At 42.0% G+C, this 21098-nt stretch overlaps 3 protein-coding genes across 8 annotated transcripts in view; 1 reads left to right on the top strand and 2 right to left on the bottom strand.

The window, feature by feature from the left end:
- The window catches only part of nfixb (nuclear factor I/Xb), a 175189-nt gene extending 173423 nt beyond the window's left edge, over positions 1-1766 (bottom strand). Inside the window, exon 1 of one of the 2 annotated variants that reach the window (XM_071474611.1) lies at positions 1160-1766. The gene's annotated coding sequence lies outside the window, so the exon portion shown is untranslated. The remainder of the gene's footprint in view (positions 1-1159) is intronic. The other variant, XM_071474626.1, reaches the window with a different exon arrangement.
- Positions 1767-6807: 5041 nt separating this feature from the next.
- gadd45gip1 (growth arrest and DNA-damage-inducible, gamma interacting protein 1) lies at positions 6808-9786 on the top strand. Its single transcript, XM_071474646.1, has 2 exons — positions 6808-7237; positions 9223-9786. The coding sequence occupies exons 1-2, from the start codon at positions 6846-6848 to the stop codon at positions 9521-9523; spliced, it is 693 nt and encodes a 230-aa protein (XP_071330747.1). The 5' UTR covers positions 6808-6845; the 3' UTR covers positions 9524-9786.
- Positions 9787-9857: 71 nt separating this feature from the next.
- LOC139618582 (tetratricopeptide repeat protein 39A) lies at positions 9858-21059 on the bottom strand. Of its 5 annotated transcripts, none has more exons than XM_071474636.1 (18): positions 20614-21059; positions 19785-19892; positions 19141-19272; positions 18758-18810; positions 17555-17622; positions 17228-17292; positions 16999-17098; positions 16783-16848; positions 16544-16652; positions 16362-16429; positions 14718-14777; positions 14277-14438; positions 14081-14172; positions 12842-12962; positions 12642-12753; positions 12418-12532; positions 11644-11760; positions 9858-10865 (listed from the first exon to the last, which is right to left on the bottom strand). In XM_071474636.1, the coding sequence occupies exons 1-18, from the start codon at positions 20646-20648 to the stop codon at positions 10757-10759; spliced, it is 1692 nt and encodes a 563-aa protein (XP_071330737.1). In that variant the 5' UTR covers positions 20649-21059; the 3' UTR covers positions 9858-10756. The 5 variants fall into 5 exon arrangements, with proteins under 5 accessions (XP_071330737.1, XP_071330738.1, XP_071330739.1 ...); XM_071474637.1 differs by having other exon boundaries at positions 19785-19889; XM_071474638.1 differs by lacking the exon at positions 20614-21059 and adding an exon at positions 20316-20561 and having other exon boundaries at positions 19785-19889.
- Positions 21060-21098: the final 39 nt, after the last annotated feature.

Here is a 21098-nt window from a genome sequence, read left to right as displayed (position 1 = left end):
CATAAACATTTTGGCCATATCACCAGGCCTTACTTGATAGCAACATACATACTGAAAATGGAATAATTATTCCGTTCCGAGATAACAGAGCTTTATTTTCTCCAGATAACGATATAATTATTTGGTTATCCCAAGAAAACGAAGCTGTTATCTCGAGATAACGGGATAAAAAAACCTTTGTGAGTTTGGCCTTTCTCAGCTTCTGTAGAACAGCCAGTTAGTCTGACTATAATAAACAGCCTATAACAATGAAAAATGCTCCAGAAGAAAAAGCTTTTACGATGACAACTAACCAGTGTGTAAAACATAAAAGCAAGTAACTCTGGGGGGGTTGATGGAGTTTAAACTTCTGCTATAGTAAAGAGCAGGACAGAGCTGCTAACCTTAGCCTAAACTGCTAGCATTCAGGATTCTGGTCATTAAAAGTAACACAACCTGGTGATGCTCCTTGGCTTGGAAATAAAGCTTGGGGATGACTATGGACGCCACCCTCCAAACTTGCTGTATCATTCCAAAGCTCGGCGGCTCTCCTGTGCCAAGCTACTGAACTGTGATCGGACAGTTGTTGTTCAGGGGAGGCGTTTAGAGAACGGTTCATGTTATCCTTCGACCTGCCGGCTTTGGGTGAATCTAGAGGAGCCGTCAGAGGTGGAAACCTCTAATGGTGGCTCTGGAAAATGAAATGAAACTCCAGCGCTGTACAAGTTTCTGTCACACTACACCTAACCACCCTATCACCACTACTCTGGTGGTTTGGCCACAAGAAAGCATAGTCAGTGCCTCTGGCAGGAGATTATAGAAAGCGGTCATGCTTTACAACAATGCCAACTGAATGAGCAAACAGTGAAAGCTCTGTTGACCAAGTGACAGCAGTGACACACATGGTCCGACTGTATCAGAGGAGAAAGCAGCGATCAGGTCACGTGGAGCCCGAACGATGTGCAGAACGAGGCATTTTGTTTCAGATAAGAGCAACAGCACTGCTGCGTTAGTTTAATGTGAAATAATCTCTCACTTCAGACTCAGCTGAGATCTATCAGTGAAAAGAGGAGTTTGATTTAAGCATCAGCTCCTCGCACAGGCAGACGAGGAGCCCTGGAACTGCAGGAAGCCACAGAGAAGAGGAGGATGGCTGTGAGCAGGTAGAGCTGATAATTACCTCCATTCATCTTCACCGGACCCCGGCTCCTTTTTATGAGGGTGCATGTGAGCCCGGGCCCGCGTTTGATGAATCTCCCCTTAAATTAGCAGTCACTGGTGGATCGAGAGCCTCCATCACTCCGTATGCTCCCATTCATCATCTCATTAGGACCCTGGGCTGGGCTGAGGACTCCCAAAGAGAAAGGAGAAACTATGAGCTCCATCATAACTAAACATTTCTGGGATGTTATCACGGTTGTTTACAAATGTGTCAAATTGGGCACATACACAGTTTTTATAAACCGCAATCTGTTCAATTCCCAAGGCTGTTTGATCATTTGTAGGAAAAAATCTTAATGTATCAGGGGCAGAGAGTGGCACAGTTGTTTACTACCGCGGGAATCCATGGCCATTACAGGCCAGGAACAAATGCCAAATCCTTATGTAAACCCAGTGTGTGTATACGTTCATAGGACTGTGCTTCTCCTCAGGTGTTTACATGAGCATGAGACATAAAGATTTGTGATGCAAGATAATTTAGGTAAAATGTTACAGCCATTATGTGGCAGGAAGTGCGCTGGGAGTCCGGGGGAGTCCCAGCTTGCCATTTTTTACTGCGCTTTTTCGCCGCAAAGTGAGCGGGAATAAAAGCTCTCTGGTGGCCGCGTGGCTCCACTTGCTCCCGCCTCTCCATCACCCCTCTGCCCAGGTGGATGAATCTTTCAGGAAGCCGCAGCCACCCCTGCACTTTTTCCACAGACTCAGTGGAGAATTCAGCAGGGCACTGAGACCCCCCCTCCCCCCCTTCCTCCTCCCCCCCTCCCTCCTCCCCTTCTCTTCCTCCAGCTTTGTCAACCCCCTCCACCTAGTTGCACTCAAAACACATCACTAACTGGATCTCCATGTGGTATATCTATTACCATAAAATACTCTGCTGCTCCCCACTGAAAGCTCACTATCCTCCTCTGCCCTCCGCTCTCCCTCGCACACACATCAGCCCCCAACACCACCCGTGCTCCACCAACCCTGCCCTCCCTCCCTCCCCCCTAGCCCCCCACCCCCTCTTCATAAAACCGCTTACGCTGGCAGTTCTGAATTGGGCTAAGTCCAAGTTTAACATTAGTGGGGGGCGGTTGGGGTGTTTAAAAAGCAGCCTGCGGAGAGCTGCAAGAGTGATCACAGCCATGACTTAAGCTCCAGTAAAAAGAAAAAAAATCTGCACACTCCTCATTGCTTTGTTGTGAGCATGATGGTCTTTTTTTTTTTTTTTTTTTTTAAAACCACAAATTGAGAAATCAGTAGGCTAATGCAATGCAGACGTGCAGATTTTATGTTTGAGGAGGAAGCTTAACTTGTCTATGGGCAATTTACATCGATGTTGCCAAGGACAACATTAGTTACCTTAGGATTATTAATTTCTGCGCGATGCTCCTGCAGAGAGCAGTAATTTATCACCAGTGCTGCAGGGACTCGTCTTACCAAGGAGCCTTGTTTTTTTTTTTTTTTTTTTTTATCCTCTTTTCTCTGACTTTGTGCAGTATAGCCACAGTGTGCTGCCATTACCAGGAAATGGAGATATTTTGGGGCTCAGCTCTCTTTTATTTGGATTTTGTCCTCATCCCTTGTTCTGGGGAAATGCTGACAAATCTCGTTCTCTGTGCCAGATTCGGAGTAAAACCCTGTCATTGTTTGAGGCCAACAAAAGACTGGTTCATTTAGACTCAATTTATTATGATTTCTTCTTTGTGTCAACAAATAGTAACACTGGCTTGGCAAATTGCTTCACAGTAGATACAAAACCAAACCTTGGCTCTTTTGTGTGAGTGTGTGTGTGAGTGTGTGTGAGAGAGAGAAAGAAAATCCCTTGATATATGTTAACATGACAACTAAGTAATATGCCCATGACTTTTTTCCCCTATTTTCTGCAGTTCATTAGGTTCAGAAAAGGTTAAAGTATTTTTCCACATGGCATCCCACTTAAGTATCCAAACCGCAGCTGCTTGGGGGCACCACTTGTAAAATCATGGGCTGTGATAACAGGATTAAATGGGTGCAGTGAAGCAAAGGTCACTGACATGAGACCAAAGCTCCTGCAATTTAAACATGAATTTTGCATGTGTTTATATGAATGTGGAGACCGTTAAAATTTTATTACAGGGCCCCCTTGGACACGGCCACTGGGGATGCTTTTGTTTGGGGCGTCTTTCATTTAGATTATGATTATTAAAGCACACAGAGCTACAATAACGGATTATTCAGAAAATAGTGAAAAAATAAAATAAAATCACAACTACTCAGAGCTGAAGGTAATTTCAAATGTCTTGTTTTGTTCGACTGATACATTTTTCATTGAGGTGATCAAGCAAAATTTGAAGACTTGCTGCTTTAAAAATAATTTCAATTAGATTAATTGATTATTGAAACTGATGGAGATTCATATTTGGTCAAACACCTAATGGACTAACTGATTTTTAATGTCTCTAGATAACATAGTAAAGTCCTATTTCCATCGTAGTCTCTAAAGAAAGAATGATACAGGAGCCCAAGTGACTAATGTGCAGCATTATGCTACTACCAACAAACACAATAATTACTTATATCTATAAAATCACTACAAGTCAAACATCTGAACATTTAATTCTAAAAAATTTCATACAAATTATAAAAAGGATGAGAAGTTTAAAGATCCACTCCAGATGTTTTAAGACATATGAAAATGTTCCTTGAATAATTGTTTTTGACTAATTTGTTCTTCCACAAAAAAAAAAAGAAAAGCTTAAACCACATCCCCATCTTCTCCCTCACTGAAAAAACCAGACTCTATAAATATTATTGTGTTGTAAGGCTGCAAAATTAATCGAAATATAATCTAAATTGCAATATGGCCAAGTGCAATATCGCAGGAGCTGCCTTTTTTTTTAATAAAGGTAAAATGTGTCAAAACATTGTTGTACATTGTTAGCACCATAAGGGTTGTGGTGCTACAGAGACACCTACGCAGGCTACGCCCTACAAACATGTTTGTTTGGTCCAAAAAAAAAAATCCCATCATCATTATCATCATCATTTTAAATTTGTTTTTTTCAGTGAAAATGTGAAAATGAAACGATCATTCTGACTGAAATCATGACTCACATCACAACTGTAATATCTGCCAAAATAATCACAATATTTTTTTTTTAATATCATGCAGCCCTATTGTGTTGTCTGTATTATCATTGTTATTATTGTATTGTTTCAAAAGTTTAACTGCTGAACACTGGATGTCTCCTCCTTGTCTGAAAAGTCCACTCTGACTCTACGTACCCTTCTTTACGTATCGTGGTCAACACATTTGACCATGACTGGCGTCCGAAGCAGCTGCATTGTCACAAAGTTGTGCTCATACAGAGACGTCTCACACTGAGCACAGAGAAACTTTCCTCCTTCAGCAGATGAATGTGAAAGCAGCCTTTCAGTGTCAAACTCTGCACACACACACCTTTCTGCACGGTGAAGCAAAAACATCCAAGTGAACTAACAATAAGCAGAGCACATTTCTGGCTGGAGGGCAAAGTGAAAATTGTATTGGTTACCTATTATTTTAATGTGGAAAAGTAACTTTTTCCAGTTCCTGGCACCACAGAACCAAAAGGAACCAGTGTTGATATTAAACCTCAGCAAGCCCAAGTTGTCAGCACCAGCTCTGGTGTGCATGAGCCCCCCCCCCCTCCAATGCCTGTGAAGGTGGTCTTTGAGATACTCAGGGGCTCCATTGACCGCACTGGGTTGTACTTATAAGGTTCTATTCTTCACGGGTAATCACCTGAACTGTTGGCACTGCAGAGATCTGCCCGTGGGTTCAAACTCAACACAACTTCTTCTCAGAAACCTGTGGTTCATCTTTAAGTGTTTTGCCAAGAACAGATGTGGCCTTGCACATCTGACCAACACAGGAGGTCAAAGTGCTGTGCCGGGCTGAGCCTCTCTCTGCTGCAACTACTCCCTACATTCAACACCAGTGCTGCACTGTTCTATAATAAACTAAATGCAACTGTTAACAGGGATGTCATTGCTAGGGGGAGCAGAGTCATAATTCAGGTGAGCGTGTTCCATATAACTTCCTCAAACATGCATTAACACACCAGCCATCCCTCCTACTCACACACTCACTCAGAAATAGACCTGTCATCTTGCCACCATCCCCTTATCGTCTAACTGCTAACAAGCCTGTTTGCCTGTGACTGACGTTGATGTGATCCCTAAAGCCCCGGGCTTGGCACCAGATCGCTCCTAAGCCAAATTAAGCCTCTGTCATGCCCACCCCCACCTCCAGCCTAGTGCTACCCCTGCCATGGGAACCCTAAATCTTTAATGACGATGGAGGGCTCTGCACGCTCCCACGACACAAAAGCGATGACATCTGTCTCTGTAAGTGCTGCACTCCAGAGCAACCCCATTTGTTCTATCTCCGCTTCTTGAAAAGAAATTAAATATAAAAGTTGAGGGAGGGCGGAGGCTGCTAAAAGAGGAAGGAGGAGGTGGAGCTCAGGAGGTTAAAACAAAGATCCTTTCTTTCAAAGGTTTATTCCCCTGCCCACTGGTCCCTCAATGTTCAAAGAAGGTGTTAAAAGAGTCTCAACTCCCCGTCTTGCTCTGGTGCCCTGGCTACGGCCCACCTGCTCACAGCTACTTCCAAGTCAATGGGGACGTTGAGTGAAAAACATGCCCCCAACCACTAAATCTAACTCCTGGAAGCCAAAGTCACTGACAGCACCTCTCAAAAGTGATTAATTCACCAGAGGAAAAACCTTTTGACCTTTCACCACCACAGTACGACAAACAAAAACAAACTATAATGAAAATCTCTGAAACTGATAAGCTACAGCAGAAAGAGGAAGTGGGTTTGTTATTTATGCTAAACGAGACAGTGTAAGATGTGCAGCGCCTCTGATCACCTTCAACCAAATTAAAAACTTTAATGTCCTCTACTTTGACTCCACCACTTACACCACTACCCACCATGCACTAGCACCACACAGTCTCTATTTATTTCTGTGTAATATTTATCTCACGTCCTCATCTGGCGCTGCATCTAACTATAATTTATTATTGATTAATCTAGTAGTCATTTCTTCAATTTATCATTAGCTGATAAAATGTCACAAAATTATGAAAATTATATTTGCCCACAATTCCCCAGACAGAAAGGCCACATGTGAGAATAGCTTGTTTCTTTTGAACCAACAGTTCAAAAACATTAGCTTACATTTTCACTTATGTAAAACAGAGAAAAGTAGCAAATACTCACATGCCAGACGCTGGAAATTATGTTAGGATGTTTGGTATTTTTGGTTAAAAAATGCAAACAATATAACTGTTATTAACATTTTTGTCAAGTTATTTTCTAATCGATCAATCGATGGCGGTTTGGGCACAACTTTTCTCCTGAATTAGTTTTTAATTCCATGCTGTGTTTGTCTACTTCAATGCCCTTTATGCTTCATGTCAGGCAATTTGAGTCGCCTTTTTAAAATGAAATGTGCTATATATAAATATATAGTACCTAGCGTTTCCTAATGAGCAGTATAGTGGTTTCACCACGTCTAAGAACCATTTCAAACTACACCATTGGTAGAAAACCTGGAAGACTCGTGTCGTTGTGAACAGGCACTGCGGTGGCCACCTATGCTTTCACACCGGGGCCTTTCAGTTGGTGAGGAAAGATGGCGGCGTCCGTGCTGCGCAGGAGGGCAGCAGTGTTATGTAGGACTTTAAATGGCATTTCATCTTTAAAACCTGCGACGTCTCGGTGTGGGTTGCTGTTGCAGACAGCGTCCTATAACCCCAGACCCCCCAGGATAAACCTCGCCGAGCCGTACATTCCGGACAAAGACAGCCAGAAGACGCCGGAGTGGCAGAAGACGCCCCGGTACGACAGGAAGCTCTACGGTCGCTACGGCTCAGCCTCGGGCATCGACCCCGCGTCGCTATGGCCAAACCACGAGGAGCTGGACAGGACTATCGCAGAGGAGAGTGAGTGGCACCCTCCGTTAGAGGTGATGCTGAAGAACATCGAGATCAAGGAGAAGGAAGAAACAGAAAAAAGACTGGCAAAGTAAGTCATGCTAACGTGGCTAATGTCAGTGCGCTAATTATCGGACAGCTAGGCTAGGCTACTCTCTCATGTCAGTAGGAGTCTGGTGATGTTATTTATCTCAAGGACTCGTTTATAACAGTACTTTGAAACACGTGAAGGTCCCTGACATAAATCACAACCTAGCTGCAATTTGTGCCTCCTGTTAGCATTGTTAGCATTACATTGAAACACTAAGCTAAACGTAGGTTTTTTTGGTTTTTTTTTTTTTTTTAGCAAAAATAAATTCTACAATGTCGTTTAAGAACACTTTTATTTCTAAAGTCCTCGAAGATCTAACTTATTTGACTTCAAGATTATTTTCTGCAAACAGGCGAATACAAAATGAAAAAAGATCTCATAGCTCATAAAGTGTTACCACTAAAACACAAACTAATGACAAGGTTGTATTCTATATATTATATTCTATATTTTGTCTAATCTATGTGTTGCTATCATGACCAGCTCCTGGACAAGCAACGGAAAAAACCTGCACAGAAATCCACAAATATTTAACAGCTACAATTTGTCCTTCAAGAATTCAACTGTTACCTCCAGACGTTTTAAAGAGGTGCAACACTGTAAAGAATGCAGAACTCTCCACTTTACAGATATTGAAAGATGTGATGAAATTTGACTATGAAGTTATTACTACTAGTAAATAACCATGAGGATTGTTACTAGTTGAATGGACCTGTCCCTGTTTATTTCAACTTTAAACCTTCTGTTCAAAGCTTGTTTTTCAGGGAGGAAAATGTACAGTTTTTTTTAAGATAAGATCGCTTTTATTAGTCCCACAGTGTTACAGCAGCAAAGTGGCAGTGCAGAGAAAAATTCTCTATTATTATTATTATTATCTCTATATTGCACATTTTGTTTCTCTTATCTTTATCACACTTTGGTTTTGCTGTCTTCTGATACCTGCCACATAACGTTTCAATGTAGAGCCTATGATGTGCATGTAACAAAAAGAATCCACGAACCCTTGTTTCCTTGATAAACATGGCACCCAATTTATGGCCTAAAGTCAAACTGTTCTGTCAGGAAAATTAAGAAATGCTGAAAGCAGTAATTTGCATCATCACCAAGTTGGTATTGAGCAAACCACAGATTAATGAACAATGATGTGATCTCCTGCAGCCAAACAGTTCAGAACTTTGATGGCCACAAGCCTACGACATCTCCAGCAGCTCTGTGAGGCTGTGACTCATTTAAACACCCCAACAAAACTGCAAAATGGAGTCAAAACGTTTGCATTTTTATCAGTAGGGCTGATAGGGTTTTTATTGTAGATGAGGCCTTAGTTTTGGTGCAGATACTTCACACACAAAAAACTTTGTTTAATTTACGAGGAGGCAAATTACTCATGATAAATGTTGTCTAAACACAAGCAGCTGTCCAAGAACCTTGCCTGAAGACATTTTAGTTGACATCTAAATTTTTGAAAAAAATGTTGGAAGCATCTCAAAGAATAAATAAATGAAAAAAAAGCGGGCTTTCAGTGCCAGCTCTCAGTACTCAGGTGTCGGTTTGCATCAGCAGTTAAAATTTTAATGTTCCTGGTTGTCGTCCTAACATGCAGGTGTTTATCAGGTATAATGTTTACCGTGGCCATCTACAGTTAGCATGCTAACATTTGCTGACATGCAAATGAGCACTAAACTCACAGTACAACTGAGGCTGATGGGACTGTCGTTAGGTTTGCAGGTATTAGTCAATAAACAAAGTACTGGACATATTATAAGTTTGACCTGATGGTGTCACTAGATGAAAAATGAAAGGAGCACCAATCATTACAATTCATCCTGGGGGGAACATTAATGTCGGAACCAGATTTCAGAGCGATCCATCCAATGGTTGTTAAAACATTTCACCCAAAACCAGATCGGTGGACTGCCCATCACACAACTATGCATCAAGCACCGCATCAACATCTGTTATACTCATCTTTTCTATTTCCACTGCAGAGAGAGACTCATAGCAGCAAACATGGCCAAAATGCCCAAGATGATCGCTGACTGGCGCAGAGAAAAGCGTGAAGGCAAACTGAAGCAAAAGGAGGAGAAGGCTCGCCGTGACAAGTTGCTGTCTCAGGCCAGAGAGCGATTTGGCTACGCATTGGACCCCCGCAGCCCCAAGTTCTTGGAAATGGTTGCCGAGATAGAAAAGGAAGAGAAAAAGAAGAAGAAGCTTGTGAAACGCAAACTGAAAGAAGAGCAGGCGGCAGCTTCTGAGACACCGCCTGCTGCCGCCTCCTCCTCCTCGTAGTCTTGGACATAGTCTTGAAATAACTGTTGGGCCTTGGTCTAACAGTGTGTAATGCCATGGAAAGTGTGCTGCATCACACAGTTCAGTGGGACAGTCGCATCTGAGGAACAGTTTGGTTCTTGTTTTGAGTCATTACAGATGTTGTCATCTGTAATCACCGGGATCAAACAAAACCCCTTCCATTTTTTCCCCCATCATGAGTTGTTTTCATGAGCTCTGTATTTAGCTGTCACTGAAATAAATTGCTCTCTGTGCAGATTGTATTTTGTCTAAAACATTTTTTAAAAGGAAGAAGACAAATACCGCAAGATGACAAACTACAGAATGAGGCTAATTTTTGGTTTAAAACAAAACAGACATTTAGAATTTATTCATGCAAAAATAATTTTCAGACATTTGACGGGTTTTGGAAAGTGCACACACTGATCCAAACACACCAAGATGGTGAACGTGAGTTTTGAACAGCAGCTGTATCTGTGACGTGGATCCATCTATTTCCACTGCAACTGAACAGACTGGGACAAATGCGGCGACAGTGTGTGTGTGTCAGGGAGCACAGAAACTCTGGCTTCTGACTGCGGGTCATAAAATTAACCAAGAGTTTCTTATCTAAATTTGTAATTTTGTACAAAATGTTTGTGCGGCTGTGTGTGAAACACCATGATCATAATAACACCTTAAAAAACTCTTCCTAACATGTTGGAGCATAGTGTGCTGAAGTTACTCAATTTGGTAATAATCATAGAGCTCTTACAATACAATACATTTCATCAAGTCATAAAATTTATTACGTTTGATATTTATAGTGACTATCAATCAACTGTTGATTAGATTTTAGTCTTTAATTTTCAATGTAAACGATAAAAACGTCCATAAAATAAAATGTCTACTCTCTATACACTCAAGTCTGTGTTAACCTCTGGAAGACAGTGAAATTCAAGGTCCCTCGACTCAATGTCCTCTTGCCACGTTCGTTCTCTTTGGAGCCTTTGAGTGGACAGGGTGGTTCAAATAAGTATTCAGGTTCTACCTCTGTCCAGTGAGATGTTAGTGTCGACTGTCACTCAAACATACCTGAAAAGGTATCCAGCACACAGATAAAATACTCCGTAGTCACTTGTTGAAAAATACAGATAAATTAAAAACTGGGTATCAAGCTAAAAACGGCTGACGGTGTGAGGGAGCCTGAGAGTCCACTGTGAAGAGCCTCTGCAGTCATGTAGACATGTCTTCTCACAGATGAGTTTCCTCGTCTTCACCAGGGTTAGCCTTGACTTTGGCCAGAGCGGCGTGTACCCTGAACTGTGTGCGGGACTCCATCGAGTAATCTTTGTAGTTTTGTCTAAAAGTCAAAACAGCAAACATGGTTAGACAGTGGATTCATCACTTTGCATATGTTCTGCCCAGAGAGATGCCTGATTTCCAATGGGAGCAGAAGGTTCATATTAAATAAATGCAGCAACAATGACACCTTCAATATAACGCTGAGAACATATTATTACCCCAGTGAGTGGGTAACGTTTAGAACAGTCTGCTCAGGCCTTCATTGACAGGCAAACACTGACCTCTAGTGGTCCTGTACGCAGCACATTTACTGTCCATCTGAGCACTATCACATATTACAGCCACTTTCTAATGTAGTTGATGCAGTTAATTTAAGGTGTTGGGCCCCGTCTTGGTTTGACCGGTGGATACAGAATGTGCAGGTGTGTGAGCTACAATCTGATCTAGTTCAGTCAGACGGAGGCTGAATAATAAGCTTAGATTTCCGCTAAAATCACCAAAATCCTCCATCCATACAGAGCCTGGCCTCAACATGGGAGAAGATGTTTGATAAACACTATTTACTAAATTAGTGTTTTATATTTCTAAATACAAATTTTATATCCTCATGATAATCTATGCACTTGATTCGCACCCCCAAATGCTGCATGTGCAAGCTACGCAGGCAGATGGTTTGATACTCACAACTTTGAACTCTAATTAAAAGCACAGCATGTCTGTACGATATGCAAATATTCCATAGGTGTTAAAATGATATATTCCACTATGTGGCAGGATTTCACTGTTTCCTCTGACGGTGCATGCAGCAATGAAGCTGCTGTGAAGGAGTAACTTACTTGGCCTTGTGCAGTAGTTTAATAGCCTCGTCCCTTCTGCCTCGGTCTATGTAGAGCAGACTGAGCTCCACCAGAGAGTTGGGCACCAGGTAGTGGTCAAACTTGATCTTCTTTTCACTGAACACACACAGACAGAAGGTCTGTAAGGTTACGTAACTGTTGCTGTCACATACAGTCTCATCTGACTCAGATTTAAAGTCTAAAACCTGGTGCTGCGTCGTGTGTGACATCCTCAGTAACGGAGCTGAACAGCTGAGTTCTGTTTTTCCATGCAGGTCTATGACTTAACTTTTGAAATGAAAGGGGAAACAAATGTTTCTCACAAGACCTGTTTGAAAGCCGCCTCAGTCACAAGCATGTCGGTGTGATTTTAACAAGGAGTGATTCAATTCTTGACTGCAATACAAATATTCACTGACTGACTTGGATGGTAAGTTTACAGGATTCTGTTAGTACCTGTAGATCCAGTTTAAAGCTGCCTGTAGACATTTTTTTGATTGACAGACATGAAAAAAAAAAAAAAAATTTAAAGGCTTTTTAGGTTGATTTTGAAGCTGTTTATGTTCGTTTTGTAACTTTATGAATACTGCAGTGTAGTTTTTAAAGTTTAGTAGTTTTTTTGGCAATGATTCAATATGGCACAAGGTCAAATCAATGTTCCCAAAAAGCGCCATCTTTTCACATACACTGCAAAGACTGATTCTGTTCACAGAGGATGAATGGATTTCTATGTGAGCAGCTAATAACTTCTGAAATGAAATTACTGCAGCTCACCTGGAGCACACTTTGTTAAAGCACTCCTCAGCAGCCTGGAAGTGACCCTGGTTCTTAAAACATAGACCCTTCAGCAGGTGGATCACACAGCAGTCATCCACTGAATACTCGTTTTCTGTAGAGGACAGAGCAGACGCCTTCAGCCTTGTGCACTTTAAGAAAGTACACAAGTATTTTAAGAAAGAGGGGTTTCCTGGTTCATGTTTTGGGATATGTTCCATTACCAGGGGACTCCAGCAGGGTGCGCTCTGCCTCCACCAAAGTCTGCATCATGCCATCAGTCAGCTCTGGTCGTTTGCTGATCATACTGAAACCATTCCACATGTACATCATCTCCTGTAACAAAGCAGTTAAAAAAATGTTGGACGGCTCTGTGAGTCAAACATACAGCCCATTGTGTGTGTTTTTGTGTGTGAAGCTTTACCAGCACTGGCACTGGTAGCTTGACTGGGTAGGGACTCTTGTAGCGTCTGGCTTTACGAATAGCAAACTTCTCCGTTGGGGGAGATTTCCCTGCTATCTTCTGCTTGAGGGTGGGCACTTGTCTAAAGACATAGGAAAACAATAAAAAGTAACAATAAAGTTTGGAAAGAAAGCATGAGGGCTGAATTAGTGAGACAACGCTTAAAACTCTGGATGTATTTGCTTATTGAGCAACATGCTTTTAAAGGGGCTATTTGTAATTTTTCTCTCTTGGTTTCTTGATGGGAGTGGGTGGTTGTCCCTTGACAAGAGCTTTACAAGCTAGTTTACAATGTCAGAGGTTATAATGCGCCCTCTGAGCAGCGCTACACCTTCAGGGCAGATTGGAGGCTATAGTGAGTCGCTATCGGAAAGTGAAAAGACTGGCGGGCTGGTTAGCGTGCTAACTTCAGTAGAAGAAAAGATGTGATAGAGACAAAAGTTAACATTGCTGTTGCTTTCCAACACTGGAGACAGCTCTTAGTGAGTATAAGAATGAAGTTTCATGCTGAACTCTAGAATGGTAAGTAAAGAGCTGTTCGTGGTTACAGTGGCTGCAACTGTAGCAAAATCTATAAATGACTCCTTTAACACAAAAGTGACACATTTTCCTCTCATGTAGAACATGTTGACGTAAGGTCAGTGGCAGACTTTCCACTTCCCTTCCACTAAAAAATGATTTTGCTTATTACTACTTCAATTGGATGTTTGACCTTTGCTGTGCAGGATGTGTAGTGTTTCAAATTACTACTTCCTCTGCTGAAGGGGAAAGTTTCTGTGCTCATCTTGAATCTGAGTCCAATAGGCACGTCATACACTGCGTCGGCACGAAAGAGTGAGCTACAGCCCCGAAATAAGTTTCAATAAAACACAATCACCAACCAAAGCATCTCACACAGAGGCTCTGACACTTACAGGAGCCCCAACCCAGGGATGAATCCAATCTGTTTTACCAGTCTGCACGGCAGCTAGCAGCTCCCTTTCTCCCCTGTGTCTGTGTGTGCGCTCTATAACTGCATGTGATGACATTGCTCCCTGCAGTTGTGTGTCCTCTCCTCTTGGAATGGGAATGTAAAGAGACTCATAGCCTTTTTTTAGTGGGTTTATCCACATTAAAAAAAAACCTGCTTATACCTGCTCCATTTTGATGTTGCAGGTATAAAGGGTATTTGACAAAACCTGAAAAAATGACTGTAATTACCTGAAGAGTTGTACCTCGTCCTCCCCAAATGGCCTGGTCTCATCCTTAGGCAGCATACTGAGGTAAGCAGCTTTCATGTACACATACATAGCCTAATAGAGACAAACATACAGACAGCTTTCAGTCTTTTTGTTCCTCAAGATGTCTGACAAGATTAAAAGAATAAACTTCACTGTTCATATTCACAGTTGCGCACCTTGGACCAGCGGCTCTCCTGGCTCAGCAGGTCTGCGTAGAAGTAGGCCATCTTCCACGCTTGTTTGTAGGTGAAGCACCACATCAGCTCCCAGTAGCACATGTGGTGGAACTGCTTCCAGGCCTGCTGGGCCTTGCAGCCATCCTCAAAGAGCGCCACCGCCTGGTAGCACAGGGAAATGACATTGTACAGCAGAATTATAAGGATGTTTGACCGTGACGCTGCATTTGAGGGATGTTGTGTATTTAATATTAACATTTGTGCTGGTCGTTTGGAGCTCACTGGCCAAAACAGAGCGATATTAACAAAGTGCTATTACTTACTATTACATACAGTGTTTGAGAACAAAATATTGTATTAAAAACATTAAAAGGTGCACGTAATAAAAAATTTGACATCGTCACTTCAAGCCATGTTACTGACACGTTTTCTGAAACACACCTCATCAATGTTCCCTTTGATCTCCTCGGTCCTGCCTGCGAAGAAGAGGAATATCGCTCCCTGGCCAGAAGAGAAAAAAAGAATGATTCATAAAATGTAATTTAGCCTCTAACGTTTCAGTATTACAATTACCATAGTATTACAATTTACTGTGTTAAATTCTCATCTCTCTGCTCGAGGACCTACTGTTCAACAATTACGCTTGGCAGTGTTTAACTAAGACACTTGTATTTTGGTTTGGTACACACTGTGACAGAGCTTTCAGTTTGCTCTTTGGGATGGGCCGGCATGTGGGTAAAAGGTGGAGTAGAAACAGGGATTGTGAATGTACGGGAATGTGAGTCAAGCACGGTGATAGCATGATGGTGTGTGAGTCCACATAAATGAAGGAAAGATGGAGCCTGGATTCAGGGAGCAGGAGAGACTGCGTGAGAGGAAGGTGGAGTGAGTATCAGATGAAAGCAATCAGGGTGTTGGAGATCTCAGTGTGAGACTACAGTGAGAAAGTGCTGACATACAGTGAGGCACAAGAAGGTGTCAAAATAGAAAAACTGACAGAACAATGACATGAAGAGTAGGCAGCAGTCAGAGAGAAGAGAACAAAAGTTTGAATGGGGAACTACAAAGCACTACAAACCAACAAAAAGAACAATGTGTAGAACGAAGGATAATTCAGGTTTATCCCAACTTGGATCTGGTTTTTGTAGTTTTGGCCACATTTCTAACAATTATGACAGAATTATTCTTCAAATTGCTGAGATGTGTGAACATGGTCACATTGCTAAAAATAAGATGACATGGGCCAGAAAACAAGCAGTTAGATGATCAGACAGGTTGGAAACACACCGACAGTTTACCCAGGTGATCTTATCCACTTTATAATCCTGTAATTGCACAAGAAAACAACAGCTATGGCAAGCCTGGCAGGTCAAAGTTTAATCAGAAAGTTACCCCACCTGACTTCTTTTTGGCGACATTGCCACTTTTCGAGATCTCAGAAACTACTTTGGTGAGTGCAGTGTATTCAATGTCAATCATAAGCTGATGAAATGATAAACAAAACTACACTAATAAGATAAAAATGAAATGAAAGTTGTTACAAACCAGAATTATCATCAATTCATGTAATAAAACCTGTCAATGGCAATGGACAGTAAGTTCACACAGTTTACTGAAAATACAGAAACATATAATCACCTCCTGTCTCATATCTGTCTGCAAGTCTTTCCTCTCAGGTGGAGAAGTTTGTACTTAGACAGAGGAGGTTAAATTAAACAGCTAATAATAAACTACGATAAATTCCTATTTTTTAACTCCGTTCCTTCAGAAGGTCAACACTGTCAGGCTTGCTATTGGTTAACAGCAAAACTGAAAGGTCAAAGTTCACCACGGATGCTTTTCTCATCCGCTAGCAAATCAATTCCACTGACATGAACTGATTTCTTCAGTTTTAAATGCTGGTTGCGGGCTTTTGCAAGCTGCTGTAATGTGATTTGCTATAAACATGATATTCAAACTAAACTACCCAAACTACTCCTTCCCTTCAAGGCTAAAAAAAAAGAAAAGGTGTCAGTCTGTGTCAGTCCCCTGTTTTTCCTAGAAAGGGATTTGTTGTGCGAACAGATTATCCTTGTTACTACTCACCCGCGGGTAGCGAAGCCGGAAAGGTTTCAGCAGCCTTTCAGCTTCAGCTACCTCCCCCTCACCTGTCCCTGAGGGGATAAAACACAGATATGATAAGATGACGTGTGGGATTCAGAGACAGTTTCTGACACAGTCGTTATCATCTGAATCTCAGATGCTCATAAATAAAATGAAAGCACTACCTAGTATGAAGGTGAGAAAGGTGTAGTAGCAGAGCAGCAGCAGAGCACACAGCATGGAGCGCAGATTCATCGCTGTGGCACCATCACGCAGCAGGGACAGACCATACTCCTGCAACAGAACCACACATGCAGAAAACGTGGATGAATGCATTATGTACATGAACTAATATGCACATGAGTGAGTTGCTATCTATTTAATGAGAGAATACATAATGAAGGACATCAATTATAAATCACACCTTGTCTCCTGAAAAGCCTGCGAACTCCAAAACTCTGAGTATCCGCGGAGGAAATAGAGAGAGTGTCTGTGAATGAAGAAGACCTGATGAACTCTGTGGTTCTCTCACACACATACACACACACACACACACACACACACACACACACACACACACACACACACACACACAACATAAAGTCAGCCTGCAGCGTTTCAAGATACTCTGGTGACGTACCAGATTAAACGCTCCTACTCCAAATGATATTCCTCCCTCCAAGTGACCGTGGCTGGGTCCTTTGAGACAGTTGTGAGATTTGATGAAGGTATGCAGGTCTCTGGATGAGCAAAGGCAAATATGTCAATTATTTATCAACACAACACAACTCAGCATGATAACCTAATAGTGTACAGTGTATGACTGACATTCACTAAATATCTGTCCTGTTTTCTCTCTGATTACTTACTTGTAAATCAGGTAACTGTTTCGTACTTTGATCCCTCCTTTGATAAAACTCACCATGTTCTCATCCTGTGGGAAATAAAATAAAACTAAACAATGGTGGACTGACAAACACAAAGTATCTCATGCAGTCATTTCAGCTGCGATGATTGGATTAGATTTTCATTCAATGTAGTTGAAGTACCACAAATTCAAGATGACTTAACTTCCAATTTCATGCCATATATTCACCAGAAACAACTAGTTAATGTGGAGACCGATGGTCTGTAAATTAGGTTATACATGAGAGTATTCACGTTTGTGTTTTTTAAAGTGGATTATTTTACTGCACCTGTAGAAAGGTGAGAGCTGCTCTTTGGAGTTGGCACTCTGCATAACACACTTCAGCATGAAGCTGCACTGCAGAAACACATCCATATACACACAAACACACATTAATAAATAACATACAATGATCAACAGTCAAGAAGAAATAAAGCGTAAAATCTAGATGTTGCTAACGGTTTAATCTGCAGGAGAAGAGCTCCCAGTACCTGACTTCATCACATTTGATGAGTAGATTAAGAAGAACATAATGAACCCTTCTGTTTCTTCCTGAATTGACACACACAGATTCTACTGGATCTGCCTGCTAAATTTGCAAAAGTCAGCCCAAAAATGATCTAAAAATAAATCTATCATCCGTTCGATTCAGTATCTCTACAGGTGTAGAAATGGTCGCTTTCATCACGGAAGACACTTCTGTTGCTGTCTCTTTTCTAGCTTTTCCCACCATCACTAGCATGCTAACAATGCTTAAGTATCTTTTTAGCCACACTAGCAGCAGCGCGGCTCTAGGGGTGGTCATATCACTCTGTCAGTCAACTGCTTTGGATCAGACTGAGATAGTCAATAACTACTGTTTGGATTATCATGGCATTTTCTGCAGACATTTATGGGTCATCCTCTTCCAATTCCTCCAGTTCCACTGTAAGGTTTATGTTTATGGTTTGAGTGAAAGAGTTTAACAACTGTTTGATGGATTGACAAACACACTCGCTCCCCTGAGGATGAATTGTAATCACTTTCGTTATAACCGACTTTTCCTCTGGCACCATCATCAGTTCAAAATTTCAATTTTAATTACTTTGGTTTATGATCAAACGTGCAAAACTAATGATGCTCCCATCAGCCTCTGTTGTACTCTACTATGTTCAGTGCTAATTAGCAAATGTCAGAATGCCAGCATGCTAAACTGAGACGGTGAACATGGTAAACATTATACCTGCTACGCATCAGCTTGTTAGCACTGTCATTGTTAGCACATTAGCATTCTGATGCTTCCATTAAGCTTACAGCACCGCTGTGCCTAAGTACAGCCACACAGAACTGATGTCTGTATTTGCTGAAAGTTGTGAGTACAACACCAAACAGTTATCACGCTATCAATGTAGTGGAAATATACCCTCATTTGTACAGGATACAATGTAAATTGCATATTTTTTTGGATGCATTTTTTTTAAGACTGCAGGACTGAGACCTTGAAGCCTTTTACCTTCAGTGAGTGATTCTGACTTGTGGGTCAAACCTGTGGATTTCTGTCGAAACCTGAAACAGCAAACAACATTTCAGTATCTTCACAAGACATTGTGTTACTCCTCCTTCCGCAATAACCACATTTTTTCTGACACAGCAATCATCCATGAATTACATGTGTCCAATTTTGCTATCCTAACAGCCACTTTATTGTGGCTTCTCTTATGAACACACAGTCAAATTAGTAGAGACGAGCCATGTAAATGCCCTCATGTAAATTTGCCTTTTACATCTGAGGTGTTTTAAAAGAGGCCGGAGACTGAGCGTTTTAATTACAGTCTCAAAAAAATGACTAAAGCTGATGGAAATAATCCACAATCTACATTCACAAGACATCCTGACCTCTGACAGACCTCCTGGGCACTCTTCATGGTATTTCCTGCATTGCTGATGTCATCATGCTGGAAAGTCATCATGGCCTGCATTTCCAGCACCGTGGCATAGATAAGAGCGTGGTACATACTTTCATTCACTCTACAAAGGAAACATGGAGTCACAGGATCAACATCATGCACATCACACTGTAAGCAAACAGAGGTAGGGTTAGGAGGACAGGTACTGTATGGCCTGCGCATTTTCCTGTTGAGAAAAGATAAGGGCAAATATCTTTTTCTCTTTATTCTTCCTATGTGCTCCACCATCCCAGCCTGTCTTGTGCACAGTGTTTATTTTGCAGGGCTGCCATGCTCTTGGCTGTTCAGTCAGTCAAACTTTGGGCGTCAGCCTCAGCAAACACTTCATATCCTGGAGAACTGAAGACTGCCAGGGCCACCCCCGAGTCTTGGCTGACAGGAAACACACGACTTCACAGTTCACACCACAGACGCTTCTTAACATCAGCAGAGGCAAAATACTGCTGACACCATACTAAAAACATAGCCTACCCCTGGGAATGTGATAAAGTGAGGTATACTACAAGCTGGAGCTCAGTAACAGCTGGTTCAAACCTCTGTAGAGACAAACATGACTCAGGATTATTCTGTTACCTTGGCCGCAGCCTCTCCAGGCTCTCATTGAAGTGGTTGTTAAGGAAGAGATCCAAGGCCTCCACACATTCATCCAGGGACTCTTTCAGGGTCATCTGTGAGGAGCTGCTGCACAATACAAACATGTATTGAAAAAGAAGAAAAAAACAAAACAAAAACACATGGACCCAACAAATGCAAATGCATTAAACTGTGACTGAGCTGTGTGTTCTGGGGATGAGGTTCATGCAAAGTCAGCAGCACATTGTACACTGATAAATATGCAGGGTCCACGCTTATACTCAATGATTATTATCCATTTGAGGTTGAAGTTATTGTGTGTTTCTGTCTCTGATATGATGCAATAAGAGCAAATTAGACTAAATAACATCATTAAAATTAAGTGTTATCAGTTAAATATCAGTCGTTTTGTTTCACAGGACCCTGGCCCGGATTTGTGCTGCTTCTGCCTGGAAAACACCCAGCATCAGACACTGGACTCCTTCCTGATGCTGCACCCCCACCCCCCCAACAGCAGTGACTTTCATTCACCTGGCACTCTACTCGCAAAACTCGATCTGTCATTGGCAGAAAACCAGAAAACGAGAACAGAGGCGGCTTATTAACATTTCCTCCAGCAGGTGATGGCGAAAAAAAAGGATTTCTATTTCCTGTGGAGTTTTTTTTTTTTTTTTCCCTTTTCTTTTGCCGAGCTCAACACGATCTCACCAGCTGATCCAGAGAGCAAATAAAAACCGGTTATCCGACCACCAGGATATTAACGTCCGACATGTGGTCAGAAAAGTCAGGCTTTTATCGTGTCAATGAGTCTTCAGGTGCGTGTACTCACTTCACCGCAGCATTTGCGTCTTTCCCATTGGACATGTTCACTCTCCGGGCGGCGTGCCCCAACACCTGTTCAGTTAGGAGCTCTGGGGGCTTCGCAGAAAATCAAGACGCATTCACGACTCACACCGTAAAACCAAGCACTCAAACTACACAGGCGACATCGAAGCTGACGATAAGTGATGAAGATTTCCTGTTGGTTAAACCCACGTAAAGTGCTCGGGAGGATCGGAGGTAAACGCACGCACTCATACGCGTGGATCCAGCAGTGTGAGTGTGCGCAATGGAGGCGCACCTGACTCCTCCTCTGTGACACCGCTGCCACGCAAACACTGCACTGTAAACTCTGTGGAAAATGATCAGGTGCTCAGGTGATCCGGACTCACGGCAGCGAAGTTATATGACACCAGGTCGTGAAGCACAAAAATTGCACATTTCTCCTGTTTTTCTTCGGGGTGGCAATAAATTTTCAAACTTTGCGACTGAAAA

This window comes from Trachinotus anak, unplaced genomic scaffold (genome assembly GCF_046630095.1).
Source record: "Trachinotus anak isolate AG129_WGS33_773 ecotype Australia unplaced genomic scaffold, CSIRO_AGI_Tana_v1 ptg000003l, whole genome shotgun sequence".
Lineage (NCBI taxonomy): Eukaryota > Metazoa > Chordata > Actinopteri > Carangiformes > Carangidae > Trachinotus > Trachinotus anak.
The sequence above is the reverse complement of the archived record's forward strand: the minus strand, read 5'-3'. Positions and strand labels throughout refer to the sequence as shown.